The sequence below is a fragment of the Pelodiscus sinensis genome, chromosome 4 (genome assembly GCF_049634645.1).
Source record: "Pelodiscus sinensis isolate JC-2024 chromosome 4, ASM4963464v1, whole genome shotgun sequence".
Classification (NCBI taxonomy): domain Eukaryota; kingdom Metazoa; phylum Chordata; order Testudines; family Trionychidae; genus Pelodiscus; species Pelodiscus sinensis.
In genome coordinates this window covers 85,077,221-85,091,658 of record NC_134714.1, presented here as the reverse complement: position 1 = coordinate 85,091,658, position 14,438 = coordinate 85,077,221, and the positions used below count along the sequence as shown (strand labels likewise).

The following is a 14,438-nucleotide window of genomic DNA, read 5'->3' as shown; positions in this document are numbered from 1 at the left end:
ACTGGGAAAGGCATTGTGGTAGAAGGCAGATGACAGACTGCGAACAGGAACAGTACCAAGGCGACAAACCAGAGCTTCATTTTCTCTAGTTCTTTGGTATTATAAACAACCACAAAACCCAAGAAGTCACATCTACCATCCTTCCAGTGCTACTGTGCCCTCACAATGTTCTGAGGGAGCAGTCCAACAGTCTGAATTACTGACTGTCTGTAAACGGTACCTCCCAGCAAAACCTTCAATATCCATTCAAAAGAGATAGAAAGAGAGAACACACAGGTGTCAGATTCCAATTACAACAAGGCATGCAGAGCAGTCACCACACAACTCTGGAAAGCCACTTCCTTTGTTCTTGTAAAATAGCTGGCATCTAATTATTTATTAATACTGCCAGTTTCATTTTTTGTACAAAGTAATTGATTGTCTTCTTGGGCTGAGTTTGTTAGGTTGCCAGCAGCTGTTATCTAAGCAGCTTTTCCTAAACCAAGCGACAGATGGTATGATCAGGCAGTCAAAGAGCAGACAGAAATAATTAGTGACCACTCAAATAAGAGCTTCAAGTGAGATGCTTTTGGAAAAAATTACCATATTGCACATTATTTCAAAACACAGATGAATGAATGGCACTCCAGAGTTTGCAATCACATAGTCAGTTGTGAGAGAATTTCAGCAGGTCTAAAGGCATGCATTCACTAGCCTACCCCACCCAAAAAGGAAAAAAAACAGAAATGAGATAAAGAGCTTTATGTTACGGTCACCATGCAATACTGGAGCCATGTTTTCTACTCTCCTCTGATAGGATGATAGAAGGAAAGAGAATGCGTGCCTGAGGAAGGATTTGGAAAGCACTGTGCAATGGAAGTGAGAGGCAAGAGAAGAATATACTACAGATTGTACACAGGTAACAACTAAGCTCAGAAGGGAGAAAAGACTGAATGCAACACTTCTGCCATATCCATATCTGCCAACTGTTCAGTAATAGGGACACACGACAAGAAGCCGCAAAATGTTTCTTCTATACTCATGTTGCATATAATATCCAGCAACTACAAACAATACAGCAATACTTTACACAGCAAAAATACTGAACTAGGAACTCAGAAGAGCATTTTTATGTTAGATATCTATCACCAAATAATGCTAACAAAGAGTGAGAGAAGCATGTGTGAGAGATAATATACATGGAGTATATAAAGATTTATGGGCATGAGCTTGGGATGACATATTACTCATGAGTAGCAAAGCTGAAAGTTAGCTGTGCAGACCACTCCAAAGGCTGTACATATTTGTATGTTCTAGCTTGCTACTCCATCAAGGAGTTCCTCTATAATTGCCAAAAGTATACAGTATTTCAGAAATGTTATATAGTATACAAAAATATTTTGGTACTAAATTTCAAAACCCTCTGCATAAAGAGTCAGGTGCATTAATTATAAATCAGTCTCCAGGACTCAAATGGAGAAGAAAAACTATGCCTAGTACATTATATAAACCTCAGTTACCTAAAATACCCTGTTTATACATAACTTGTTTCTAGCCAGATAAGCCTTGACTTTTGTGTATCACACTGGAAAATAAGGAATCTACTGTTTCCAGTGGTACAAAAGTACTATTTCTAGCCTGAGTGGTAATGAGATATCGGATCGCTTAACCTATCATTACTGCAAGAATATCTATTTTTAGTCACGGGCCTTGGGAAAGTGTGTTTTTTTTAAAGGAAAAAATAGGAAATACCTGTGGCAAATTAATTTTGAAAGTAATTACAGCTCACAGAAGCTGTTCACAAGTTTGAAATATTAAAAGCATGATAAATGAAATTTATAATACTATCACCACTGCATATATTGTATTTTGATTTTATGTATTTATATAGACACATATGATTGTTGCATATAAAATACTGTGCCATTATAACTTATCAGGATGACAAATCTCCACTCAACCCCCTTAGAGTTGTTTGTTGTTTTGTCCCCAGTCTGTTTTAGTCTGTCTTTTCTTCTTTCCCTTTTCCATTAAAGGAAAATACAGGTCCTGCATTGGGGTGTGCTTACACTGTGGCACTAGCTCAAAATAAGCTATACAATTTGAACTATGCAAATTGTGTAGCTTATTTTGAAATAGTCTACTTCAGAATTTGGCACTGTCTACACAGCACCAAATTTTGAAATAGACCACTATTCTGACAAGTCCCTTGATCCTCATGGAAAGAACGAGGTTTACCAGGATGTCAGAATAGCAAGCCCATAATTTCAATTGCATTTCAAAATAATGGGTGTGCTGTAAAGATGCAGAAAACGCTATTTCAGGATACTGAACATATCCAGAATTAGCACTGCAGTCTAGACGTACCCTTGGAAAGGTTATGCTAGGAAAGCACCTACCACATTGTGTGCATAAATCAGTCACACAAGTGTGTGTGTTTATGCCAGTGGTTATACACTTTGTATTGCAGACAAAGTTTCACAGCTTGTGTGCATTAGTAGCACACATCTATTTCTATAATTATTATAGCAGATAAATATAAAAACCAAGTTCTGTGAAGACTCTAAAAGCAGTCTTCAGCTACCTAATTCACCCTTCTTCCTTTATCATGGTACCCAGAAAATTTAATTGGAAAGAACCATCTTCATTTTGTTTTTAACTAACACTCTCACTAAACGCAATTCTTCATATAGTCTGGATTTTCTCTTCCTCAAAGTAATTTCTTGCTGCAGTTCAATAGCAATCAGAAATAATCCACTAGGAGATAACAGATAACATAAATCTGCCATTGCTGGAGAATTGCAGGAACAGAGAGTCCTTCCCACCACAAGGTTTGGACATAAACTCCTGTTAATGTAATTATATCATCAGACAAAATGGCCTGATTACCTTCTAAAAAGAGGAACTGAATTTTCAAAGCAAAATTCATCCCAATTATTTTTTACATGAGTGGTGAGGAGGTTTAGGATGGACTTGTACTAAGCAGAATGCACTCTTCTTCCTTTCTCTTTGCACAGAGGAAAGAGGCATGTTGCATCCAAGCATTTGATTTCTAGAGGGCACATTTACCTTCTTAGGCTGCCCTTGGGTGCAGGATTTCACCTGAACCCTTTGGTTGTGTGTGCATAAGAGCATGTGCTATCGGTGCACACTCACCCCAGGCCTGGGGAGTTGGCAGTTATGGGAAGGCTGGGGGAGTCAGTTTCTAGGTTTCATCATTTCCTTACTCTGTTTTTCCAAAGCTTTTTGCTTTTTCACTTCCTGGTGCTTGTTCCACAACTCTACCAAAGATGCAAGCAGGAAAAAAAGAGAAAGAGTCAAAGACTGGTCAGACAGGAGAAAATGAAAAACCAAAAACCCACAAAACAACTCACCCACCCTTGTACCTCCAAACAATCAGAAATTAATGACAACTAGTGAGTGAAGGATAAACACCATTCTACAACAAACCAATGTTAGGATGAAAGAGCTGCATCATTGCCTATTTATAGGAATTCAAAAATTAGGGATGACATAGTGAATTAGCTGAGCAAAAACAAAAATGGCTTTTAAAACCAAATTTGCCAGGCACAAGTCATCTCCTTTCTTGGAAGGCCTAATTTAAAGATGGACCATTGGGTATTTTAATCCTAATATTTAGGTTCACTCAAAACTTAATAATTCATGTTTCACGCCATGTCATTGTCAAAGAAATGCACAAAAGAAACAGCAGTCCTGGGAAAAAGGAAATTGCATTTTAAAACTTTCCATCATCAGTAATTTATAACTAAACCCATAGAGAAAGATTTTTAAAATTGACAGTATCCTCATAAGTTCTGGGTTCCACCTACTGGCAAGGATATAAAGAAAGAATAATAAAATAATGGAAAAAGGAAGAAAAAACAGAAATCCGGGTTCCAGTTATGGCAAATGCTGCCCCAAAGACTTGAGGCAGGTCACAGTTCTCTTCCAGCTGTGATGGAGAAGATTCAAGGGACAATACACAATGAAGAGAGCAAAGGGTTTTTTCAGATTCTGTACATACATTCTTCTTTTCAAATCTAATATTGATATAAGACAGAGGAAAATATAAGCACCCGTCTGTACCATAACCAAGAGTCTGCAGCTGAGATGCATTCTCTCTCATGCTTGGAAACATCTAATAATTCCATGTGTTGACACAGTGGAACATCACAAGCAGATATCCTGGAGTCCCTACATTTGAATACTAAGCTTTTAACCTCTCTTGCTCTACACTGGTGGGGTTTGGCAATGCTACACAGACAGGACACTCAGTTATTGTAAGAGCAGGGTGGGGAGAGGAAAGGAGAGAGGATGGTTACTTTTCTGCAGCATAACCTGCTGTGCGGCAGGAAACCCATCCAGACCTTGCAGATGGAGGTAAGTAAGGGAATCAGGCTCTAAAATCAGGAAAAAAACAAGTTGGTGAGGAAGTCTATGAGGATGTACAAGAACATCAAAGAGATAAAGTTACAACTTCAGTGGAGGGCTCATCTCCCTCTCCAACATTTCATAGATCCCAGACTTCAAATTGCTGTGAGAGATAAGTTATAGTGGGTGAGGCAAACAGCAGTGTGAGAGTGTTAGGAAGATAGCTATTATATAAATGTTTTTTGTTTCTGCTTATTAGCTATAATAATCATGACGGACGGATTTTCTCTCCATTCTGACAAACTGACAGGACACTTTTCCAAGATTAAACTAATTTATAAACTTGGCTACAATTTCCCAAGGCTGAGAACATCAACTGACTTTCTCTGAAGTGTATTTACTATATGCTATTATAAAAATGATGCTTCACAATTTTTAAACCAGGTCCCCATCTATCACAGGATTGAATAGCAACGCTTTGCTTGTAGGGCACCTTTTGTGAGCTACCTATCAATTAATGAGTTATTAGAATATTTATGGTACATGCCAAGACTTAGAGTGATCCAAAGGGGAATTTTGAGAACAAAGGTCTCTGTGACATCTAAAACAGCTTCAGATTATATACAAAGTATTCTTTAATAAAAAAGTAGGTGGTCCTCTAATAAATCTGAGATGTATAACTGAACATCAGAGGCTTGGGCACGGCATAAGAAACTGAGCAAAAGAAGATGGTAGACAGGTATGATCTGGAACAGACAGCTTAAATTCAATGGGTGTTCAAAGTCTTTTCCCCTTTGCAAGAAATTGCAAGACTAATGGGTCTTTAAATATCAAGTAATCCTAATCCAAGATTTCAGAAATACTCGACAGTTTTCACCTTGAGTTACTGTACTCCTGAGTAGATTCAGTAAAGACACAACAGCAAAAAGGCTTCTATTGGGGTAAATCCTGCAGCTAAGCTAAGGAAAATATCCAGAGGAAGCTCTATTTTCAGGAAATAAAATAAACATTTTTGGTCTGGGTCTGCCCTGTCATCGTTCATCAGGACAGCATTACAGCTCAACACACAAAGATGGAAAATAAAATAGGCAAAAACAAAGATAAAATGCATCAAAAACTTCTTTGTGGTGAAGTCTTCAGAAGCAGATCCTACCAATGCCATCTCAGAGCTCTCTGTAAGCCTGGAATCCTCCAAAGTGGCTCTGTAAGAAGGTCTGTCAAAGACTGGCTAGAACAAATGAAATGCAAACAGCACACATTTCCTCTGCAAGAAAGCTAGAAAGTATTTCAGCGAGAGGAACAGTCTGATAGGAAAAGCAAAGGGAGAAATATGTAGCTACTAGCTTAAAAAGTAAATGCTCCCTATATCAAAATTCCAGTGAAAACACACTGTATGGGAAGATGCCTGAAACTTGTAGAAAGTCATGCAAAATCTTATAATATGTCTGGTGTTTCATGTATGGTGTTTCATGTCTGGTGTTTCATAATATGTCTGGTGTTTATGTCTGGTGTTTCATTAGGCAAAAGAGGCCCAGACACACAATCTTCATGGAGATTTTTCAGTTTAAAGCAGGGCTACTCAACTTTGGAAGCCCCGGGGGTCACAATGATACTAACAGCCCATGCCAAGGGCCACAACTTAAGTGTGGTTGCATATACATGCAAATATGTATGCAAATATATGCAAACAGCTTCTTTCACACTGACGGGAATGCATACAAAGCACTTCTCACATAGAGCTGCCAGGTGTCTGGTTTTGAACCGGACAGTCCAGTATTTAAGCTTTCTGTCCGGGAAACAAATTGAGAAAATACCGGACATATAAATGTCCAGTATTTTCTATTTAAGTAAGTTTTATTATTATCATGAGTATCAGTATGTAGTTGCGTACTGCCTGGCTGGTAGACACGCTCACATTGTGTGAGCGTGTCTACCAGCCAGGCAGTACGCAGCTATACAGTAGAGAGGAGGGGGGCTGGGGCGGGGCGAGATGGAATCCCGGAGGCTGGACTCACCCATGTGCCCCACCGAGATCGTGCATGGGACGGGCAGCACCCCGGGATCTACATGTGCCCGGGCCAGCCCACTTCCCACCAGCCAGTTCCTTCTCCCAATCTCTCCCAGCCAGCCCCGCTCCCTCCAATCCCTTCCCGGCCTGCCCTGCTTCCTGCCAACCGTTCCCTTCTCCCCTCCCCGAATCTCCCCTGGCCAGCCCCACTCCTATCAAACCCTTCCTGGCCAGTCCCCACTCCCATCTGAGATCAAGTGTGTCTGGTATTTTTTTGAAATCATCTGGTAACCCTATTCTCACAATGCCCCAGCACTTCTTCCCTGAGGGTTAAAAATGCTGACACCATGTACCCATCTTTTCCAGCCAGCCCGACCACCCACATCTTTCAATGCTCACCCCACCTGGGAGACGTCTCACCATTGTGGAGTGTGTTCCCAGTGGAGGCTATGTTCAAAGGATCCCACCCGCGGACCATGTGTTGAGCCTCGTGTAAACCCAAACCACACTGTGGGCTGTAAACAAATGGGCCGTGTGCCGTATGCAGCTCACGTATTGAGTAGCCCTGGTTTAAAGTATTAATGCAAAAAAACAAAAAAACAAAACAAAAAACATGCTTTGTGTTGAAAATGCTATTACCCTCATAGTTGGATGGAAGAACAGCAAACACAGACAGAAAGAATTATTATAATAGGCTTTGTCATTGCCAGGGTCGGAGAGCACATCAATTTGAATACAACATATTTTGAAGATTTAAATGCAAGCAACTATTCTGGGAAAGGTAAACGACATGAAAGTAGTTCACATTGGAAAGAGTTCCCCTTGAATTTCTGAGAAGCTCTGACATTCTCTGCTTCTAATTCCTGTAATCTATCATAAGAACGGTATCTGATTAGTTGCCATTACTACAAGTTAGGTTCCATCGCCAGTTAACAATGCATGCATACCAGGCAGCGGGCAAGAAATGGTGCTGTACATGAATGTTCTATTCATTATGATGATCTAATTCATCCCTGTTTTTCCTATTATTTTTAAAGACTAAAGCAATCAATATTTCCACTGTTGAGAATTCCCCTACACAACAAGATTTGCTTTACTGAGAAGCTTATGTATAACATTTGCCTTCTGCACTTGTTATGGATCTTGATCCTATAAATATCAACAAAAGGTGCATGTATTTTGTTATTTTAACAATTCACTAAATGAAAAAATAGCCTCTTCCCCCAAAAAAGATCTGACTTGACAGAAAAGATACTACGTATCACTTCATAAAGAATTTAAAATACGAAGTCAAAGGGTTAGCTGCAATTTAAAACTCTGGTCAGGTACAACCAGGGCCCTTTGAGTTCCAATGTATCTTCTTATACTGTAGCTTCTATAAAGATAAAAAAGGAATCATAATGCCATGGCAGTTTTGAATGGATTACTTGTAATGCAAGATGAATGCCAAAATATGCTATACAGCTTAGTCAACCAACATACACTTGCAGATCAGGCCCAGAATAGGAGATCTCTCATTTAAACTGAGTTTGTTAGCTTCACTGGAGAAAAACTGTGTGGTGAAAATATGGGTCAGAACCCAACGTAACATCCAAAAGTGATCTAATCTCAAATCCTAAAAAGTGAAAGGAAAAACTTTATCAACCTCCTACTGAGATGACACAGAATACCTAAAAACAATTACTGTTGGAGGAGAGGAATTTAAATTCAGAATAGACTAGTTGCAGATAAAACTACCCAAATGGACAAGAGCAAAACAGCAGCTCGAGTGTTAGAAACCAAGTCTTCAAAAGAAAATCTGCAGCAAAACACATATGCCAGGAAATTCTTTTCTACTAGGGGGACGAATTTCCAACTCTCTCTGCCATGAGATTGATTCATCATCTGCTGAATGACTCATATTCCAACTGAATTTCATGGTCCAAAGATTGCCCCTGTTTTTAACATTCTTACTATCCTAATGGGAGCCAAAAACATAAAAAGTACTTTCTTGAGCAAAGAAAGAAAAATATTCCTTGAGTAATTAATAGACAAAACATATCTCTTCAGCAGAATCTCTTTGGCAGATCCAATCAAGTACTCAAAGATGCCAATTTATTGGAATCTCAGTCAATATAAAAGATCTGTAACATTTCTGAGGTAAGCATGCACATAACCTGGATGGAAATAAAGGTGTTTATTTTATCAGTCAGTTCAATCCATTTTTTACAGCTCTGGATATTGCATCTTTGGTCTATTAAATGGAGACATGGAAGAGCCAAGAAATCAGTTGAAGATGCCAGTTCATACATTTAAATCAATTCGGCTTTTATAAAAAAAACCTAAACATCCTGGTTAAGTTGCAGACTGTGCCAAGTGGAAAATTTCTAGAAGGTGCTATCACTCAACACAGTCAGCATTCACTGATATCGTCTGATACTAATCTGCTTTCTTCACCTATGCTTCCTATGACATTCCAATCTGTTCTGCTAGCTCAAAACTATGGAAAGCCATGGAGCTGCACAAGTGCATCGAAGGCAGGATTTGCTCTATTTAACCTTCAGTATTATTTACAATACATGATAATTTAAGAACCTAGCCTGACTTCCAGATTCAAGATAACACTACAAAGTTCCCTTTCATATAAACTGAACAAAAGAATGAGACAAATGTGGAACCCTACAGTGCCATTTATACAATCACTTTTTAGAGTAGGACAGTAGGACTGTACTTCAAGAACACATGGTTTTACTGACAAGGTAAAGCCTGCCACCTAGAGGCTATTGTATAAGGGACATGTAGATGTGTTTTCAGACTGGCTTTAAAAAAAAAATCCAGATTTTTGACTACTTGTTTCATTCCTTTTTGCCTCAAATACCCAAAAAGACAAACTATCAGGAACACAGGAAAAAGCTAACCTGTTCCCTGTCTTTATATAATTAGCAGCATATTTATGGCTGCTTTTTTGACAGGAACAGTTTCAATAAATATTAAAATGAAAAAAATAGAATTAGAACTTCTGTAACACTCTATCTTTTAAATCACATTGCAAACATGGATTCCCTTATCTTTATGGCACTCTTATGTAAGAAAAAAGGCTTTAATTTTTGCCAGGGAAGTACAACCAGCTGTCCTGTCAATGCTGCTTCTTCATTCTCCACAAAAATACCAGGCAAAGAGCTCTTCCGCTTTTCTGAGTACTCAGCTTTCCAAGTGAATCACAAAAAATATCTTCCTTTTGTTCTTTCCACAGAGGAAAAAAGAATCCAATGCAAGTTGGAAGCATTCAAGCCCCTAAAGTTTAGTCACAGAAATATGATCACCTTTTCTTTCCCTGGGAGATTTCCAAGAAAACGGAAAATCTTCAGTTGTCCGATTGTTCCTTGGATCTACTATTGAATCAAGGAGGCATACTGGGTCAAAGGTCAAGGCTTCAAGCATCCATTACATGGGACTCAATCCAACCTGTAGCCACTATATGGACAGAGGGAAAAAATCCAAAAACCTTCGCACCTATTTTGTCATGTGAGTACCTGAAATGCTCCACCTTCTACAAGTCACTGCAGACTGGATGTCACAGTCTCATCAGATGCTGCCTTTGGGTGATAAGTTCTCTGTATAATGATCCTGTAAAAACTAGTCTCCCTATGTCATGCTATACATAGCAGTGCTTATCAGTCCATCCACATTATTGGAGATGATGAGAAGGAAAATGGATATTCCCATTTGATGATCATGTTTCTTACCCAAAGCTACAAAAAATGTCGACCCTTCCTAAAACTTGTTTGGAGACCAAGCAAAGACCTTTTTCAGCAAGCATAAACAGGGATTAGAATATACTAGCTTCCCTAGTTGTCTTTTGATTCACGCTTCCCCCCATTAAGGAAAAGCATCACTGGAGAAATTTCCAAGAGCCAGCCTTGAAAGAGCTGTTTAGATAGTCAAACAATCTGCCTGCCCTATGTGGAAGAAATGCTCATCAGTCCAAATTACTGAAGTTGAAGAGCTGAAACCCAAAATGCAGAAGCAGTGAAATTTCTTTCTAAGGATTTTGCTGTTAACAATTAGCAGATCCCTGGACCCTATTTCTATTGGCATACACACCCACATAACTTTCCCAGTTACAGTGAGGAACGAGAGGTATTTTTTCTTTTATTTAGTACATACTGTGCTTGCTATTTCCAAGGTCCTGAAGACCGCAGAATCATGTAGCCACCCCTTTGGGTCACTATAGGACTCTCAAAAAATGTCAACCATGGAACACACACAAAATTTTATCACTGTCATTGCTACTCGGAAAGGATCTCAACAAATTGCCTTGGAAAATATTCCTTCATGAGTGAAAGAAGAGCAGATATGATTGGTCCTTGTGATCCAGTGTGAATGAAGCACATTACTGAGGCAATGAAGGCAAGTGCATTAAAATGGGGAAGATGCAAGTAGAACCTAAAGCTAAGAGAGAGCCCCTCCTCCTGCATTCCACATGCACATCAATACACACCAATGGAAGCAATAAAATTTTCTTCCTTTAGACTCCTTTTGTCAAACTCTTTTGTCCCTTTTCCTGCAGGGCTTGGCACCCTTGGCATGAGCTGAGGTACTGGCAGTTTCACTGTAGGCTTCAAGTCTGCCCTCGTGGCTAAACCAGAGTCCTTGCCAACCGGAGTGGAGGCTCCATCTGTTGGACTTCGTTTTCTTTTTTCTGGTTCTTTAAGAGAAAGGAGAAGAGAAGCAGAAAAAAGTGTAAACCAGGGAAAAGAAGAGAGATGGGGGAAGGGCAGAAATAGGAAGAATACAAAGAGAAGATGGGGCAGATGGTATTAAAAACACCTTGTGCTTAAGACAGCACCAATGCAAAACGGTCACTTCTCAGATTTAGGCTTTGTCTACACTTACAATTAACTAACAAAACTTTTTTGCTGTTCACAGGGGCTTAACCTCTCCCCTCCCCAAAAAATTTTGCTGCAGCAAGCACAAGTGTGAATGCTACTTTATCGGCAGAGCACTTTCCTGCCACCAAAGCAAAAGCCGCTCATGGGGGCTAGAAGTGTTTTGTCAGCAAATGCCAACAAACAGCCTTCACATATGCCAACTTTTAGTGACAGGACTGTGTTAATACAGCCCTGTCACTAAAAGCTGCATAGTGTAGATATAATCTTCGAAACTCAAACAGATTTCACCATTGGTAGCACTGTGAAGAGTAGGGACTAAGGCCTTGTTGATACTGCCAACTGAAAGACAAAACTTTGGTTGTTCACAGATGCTTAAAAATCTCACCTCTGAAAGACAAAAGTTTTCAAAATGACATTGAAAATGGCTCATTGCAGGAGCATACTCCTGTCAATAACGTAAATTCTGCTCATAAGGGGTAGAACTATTTTGTTAGCAAAAGTTTCAAACAACAATTTTCACAGTGCCCAGCTTTTAGTGACACAGCTGGTAATGTCAAGAACCATCCCAGCTCCTGTCAGATTGGTGAACCCAAAGGAGTTTCAAAATATCTGAAGGCCCAGTCTGCCAATGGCTTAACAACACTCACAACTGTTAACAGACATCCCATCTCCAGTATTGTCCTCACGGGTCACTATGGTTTGCAGACGGTCTGACACTGGTGAAATAGCAGGGGAAAAACAATTTCAGCACTGATGATGGGACATGGACTCTCAGTCTGATCTATCCACATTAGATGCTTAAATTTTCTTCTTCTTTTTTTCTGACTTATTAACTGTGAGGTCTCTTCCCTTCAAACTGTTCAGAAGGGTGAAACAGCATCCTGATCAACCTGCAATACCAACTCTGGAACATAATCAAGTTTCTCTAACTGTGAAGAGTTCTCACAGTAACTGATGTAAGAGAAATAAGTAACATTAAGGGAAATCGGTCTGCCATTGTATCTGCGTTGGAATTGGCAATACTAATCTTGGGCAAAGTACTGACAATGTTGCTCAACCAACAGGAGGAAATGCTGAAAGAGCTGCAGCTGACTATCTGGAAATTCATACATTTTAAAGGCAGAAGGGATCGTTATGATCTTTTAGTCTAGCCTGCATAAAACTGGCCATGGGTTTTCACCAAGTGATGCCTGCATCAGCCCAATACATGGTGATTGAATCAGAGCAAACTGGAGAATCTGTGCAGTTTCACTTAAATTAAAATACTACACCGTTCAGTGAATTAAATATTTAAATTAACAATCAGAACAGCAGATTCTGTAGTTTCAGATATTGTATGTAGTTTATTTTATGTTGTCCTCATATTTTCCAATTTCAGTGTGCTTCATATTTTTGTACTGACAACACATAATTACATCATATAAGTTGTCTGGGGCAAAACTGGAGGTTTTGACAATTGCATAAGGGCAAGTCAGAGCTTTTGACACCTAACCAGGCATGCGATATATAGTTAGAAATTATGGACAAATTAGCTGGATGTTTCCGATAACTATTTTACTATTAATTATTTTAACCAAACTCTCATCATTAGATTTCAGCGTTAACATACTGAGATGAACAAGGGCAGTTTTTGCCTCTCAGAGCTTCACACTGTTTGACTTGGGAAGACAACAATGAACTGGTTACCCCTGATCCACATCTTCATGGGTTTTTTTCCACAACCACGAGGGCTAGAAACAATTTTTAAGTGAAAACTTAACTATAGGAGAATAATGTGGCAATGAAGGACAGATGACTATTACAATCATAGAGTACATGAGGGTCTACCTGTGTTTAACATCAGTAAATGTCCATACTAATTTTATTATACCTGTCAGCAACCTGATATCACTGACTATAAAGTGTTGGTTCTAGGGCTGTCAAGTGATTAAAAAACTTAATCGTGATTACTCGCGCGATTAAAGGTATGCACTGCCCCTTTGAAACGCTGCAGCAGCATTTCAAAGGGGCAGCGATGCGGAAGCCCAGGATCAGCTGGAGTCTTCAGCTGACCACAGGCTCAGTGCAGCTGCCCATTTGAAATTCAGCAGCGGTGTTTTAAAGGGGCAGCACTGTGGGAGCCCGGGGTCAGCTGGAGTCCCCAACTAACCCCACGCTCTGGGCAGCACTGCCCCTCTGAAGGGCTGACCCGGCACCTCAAAGGGGCAGTGCATTATGAGCCGGGGATCAGCTGGAGTGCCCAACTGATCCCCAGCTCCTACTGCACTTTGACTTTGAAGCTCTGGACCGGCACTTCAAAGGGGCAGCGCAGCATTAACATCTGCGATTGACGCATTAAAAAATTAACGTGTTAATCCTTCCCTGCATTAATCCCAGGCATTAACACACATCATGACAGCCCTAGGTGGATCACTTGTGCCTTGCTCAGGTGGATGGGGGAAGACCATGTAACGAGTCATCTCAGAGAAGAAAGTATACTTTTTCCTTTCCTCACAGATATACTGTGTAGAATCCTACCCCTAGGTAAAGTCACTAAGGGTATGTCTACACTACCACCCTAGTTCGAACTAGGGTGGTTAATGTAGTCATTCGAAGTTGCAAATGAAGCCCGGGATTTAAATATCCCGGGCTTCATTTGCATCTTGCCAGGCGCCGCCATTTTTAAATCCCCGTTTAGTGAGGACTCCGTGCCCGCGGCTACACGCAGCACGGAGTAGGTAGTTCAAATTCGAACTAGGGTGGTAGTGTAGACATATCCTAAATGTCCCAAGAGGCTGAAATGTTGCAGACCTGTAACATGTTTACAGGTTAAAATGACATAAAATTCTTAAAAGACACTGGATTTCTCTGAACAAAAAGAAATGTGGAATGGGGACATTCAAGGCTACTACTGAGTCTGCAGATTCACTAACCATACTGATATGTTGCTATAATACAAAAGGAAGCATGATTATAAAGGTAGATACTATTGGGCACTGCCTTTCTGGGGAGTTGTGACAAAGTTGAGAATTTTTTGTAATATTTTTATAAGGCTTATGCATGCTTCAGTTTCCTTCTGTACTTTGCATTGCTACCCAGTGGGGGAGGGAGCAAGGCAGGGGGAAAGATGAAGTTTGGTCCCAAGGCAAATTAGGGCCATGTCTACATTACCACTAACATTGATAAAACGTACGCTGCTCAGGAGCATGACAAAAAATGCCCCTGAGCAA

The 14,438-nt window shown here is 39.9% G+C and overlaps 1 protein-coding gene across 29 annotated transcripts in view; it reads right to left on the bottom strand.

Moving 5' to 3' along the window:
* Positions 1-14,438, bottom strand: part of MADD (MAP kinase activating death domain) — a 135,710-nt gene that overhangs the window by 60,805 nt on the left and 60,467 nt on the right. For 15 of the 29 annotated variants that reach the window (XM_075927624.1, XM_075927623.1, XM_075927633.1 and 12 more), the window contains 2 exons: positions 10,839-11,045; positions 3,207-3,260 (listed from right to left, as the gene is read on the bottom strand). The exons of 2 other annotated variants lie outside the window; for them this stretch is intronic. In XM_075927624.1, the coding sequence (XP_075783739.1) occupies positions 3,207-3,260; positions 10,839-11,045 (261 nt within the window). The remainder of the gene's footprint in view (positions 1-3,206; positions 3,261-10,838; positions 11,046-14,438) is intronic. 12 more of the 29 variants (XM_075927628.1, XM_075927634.1, XM_075927640.1 and 9 more) reach the window with 1 other exon arrangement.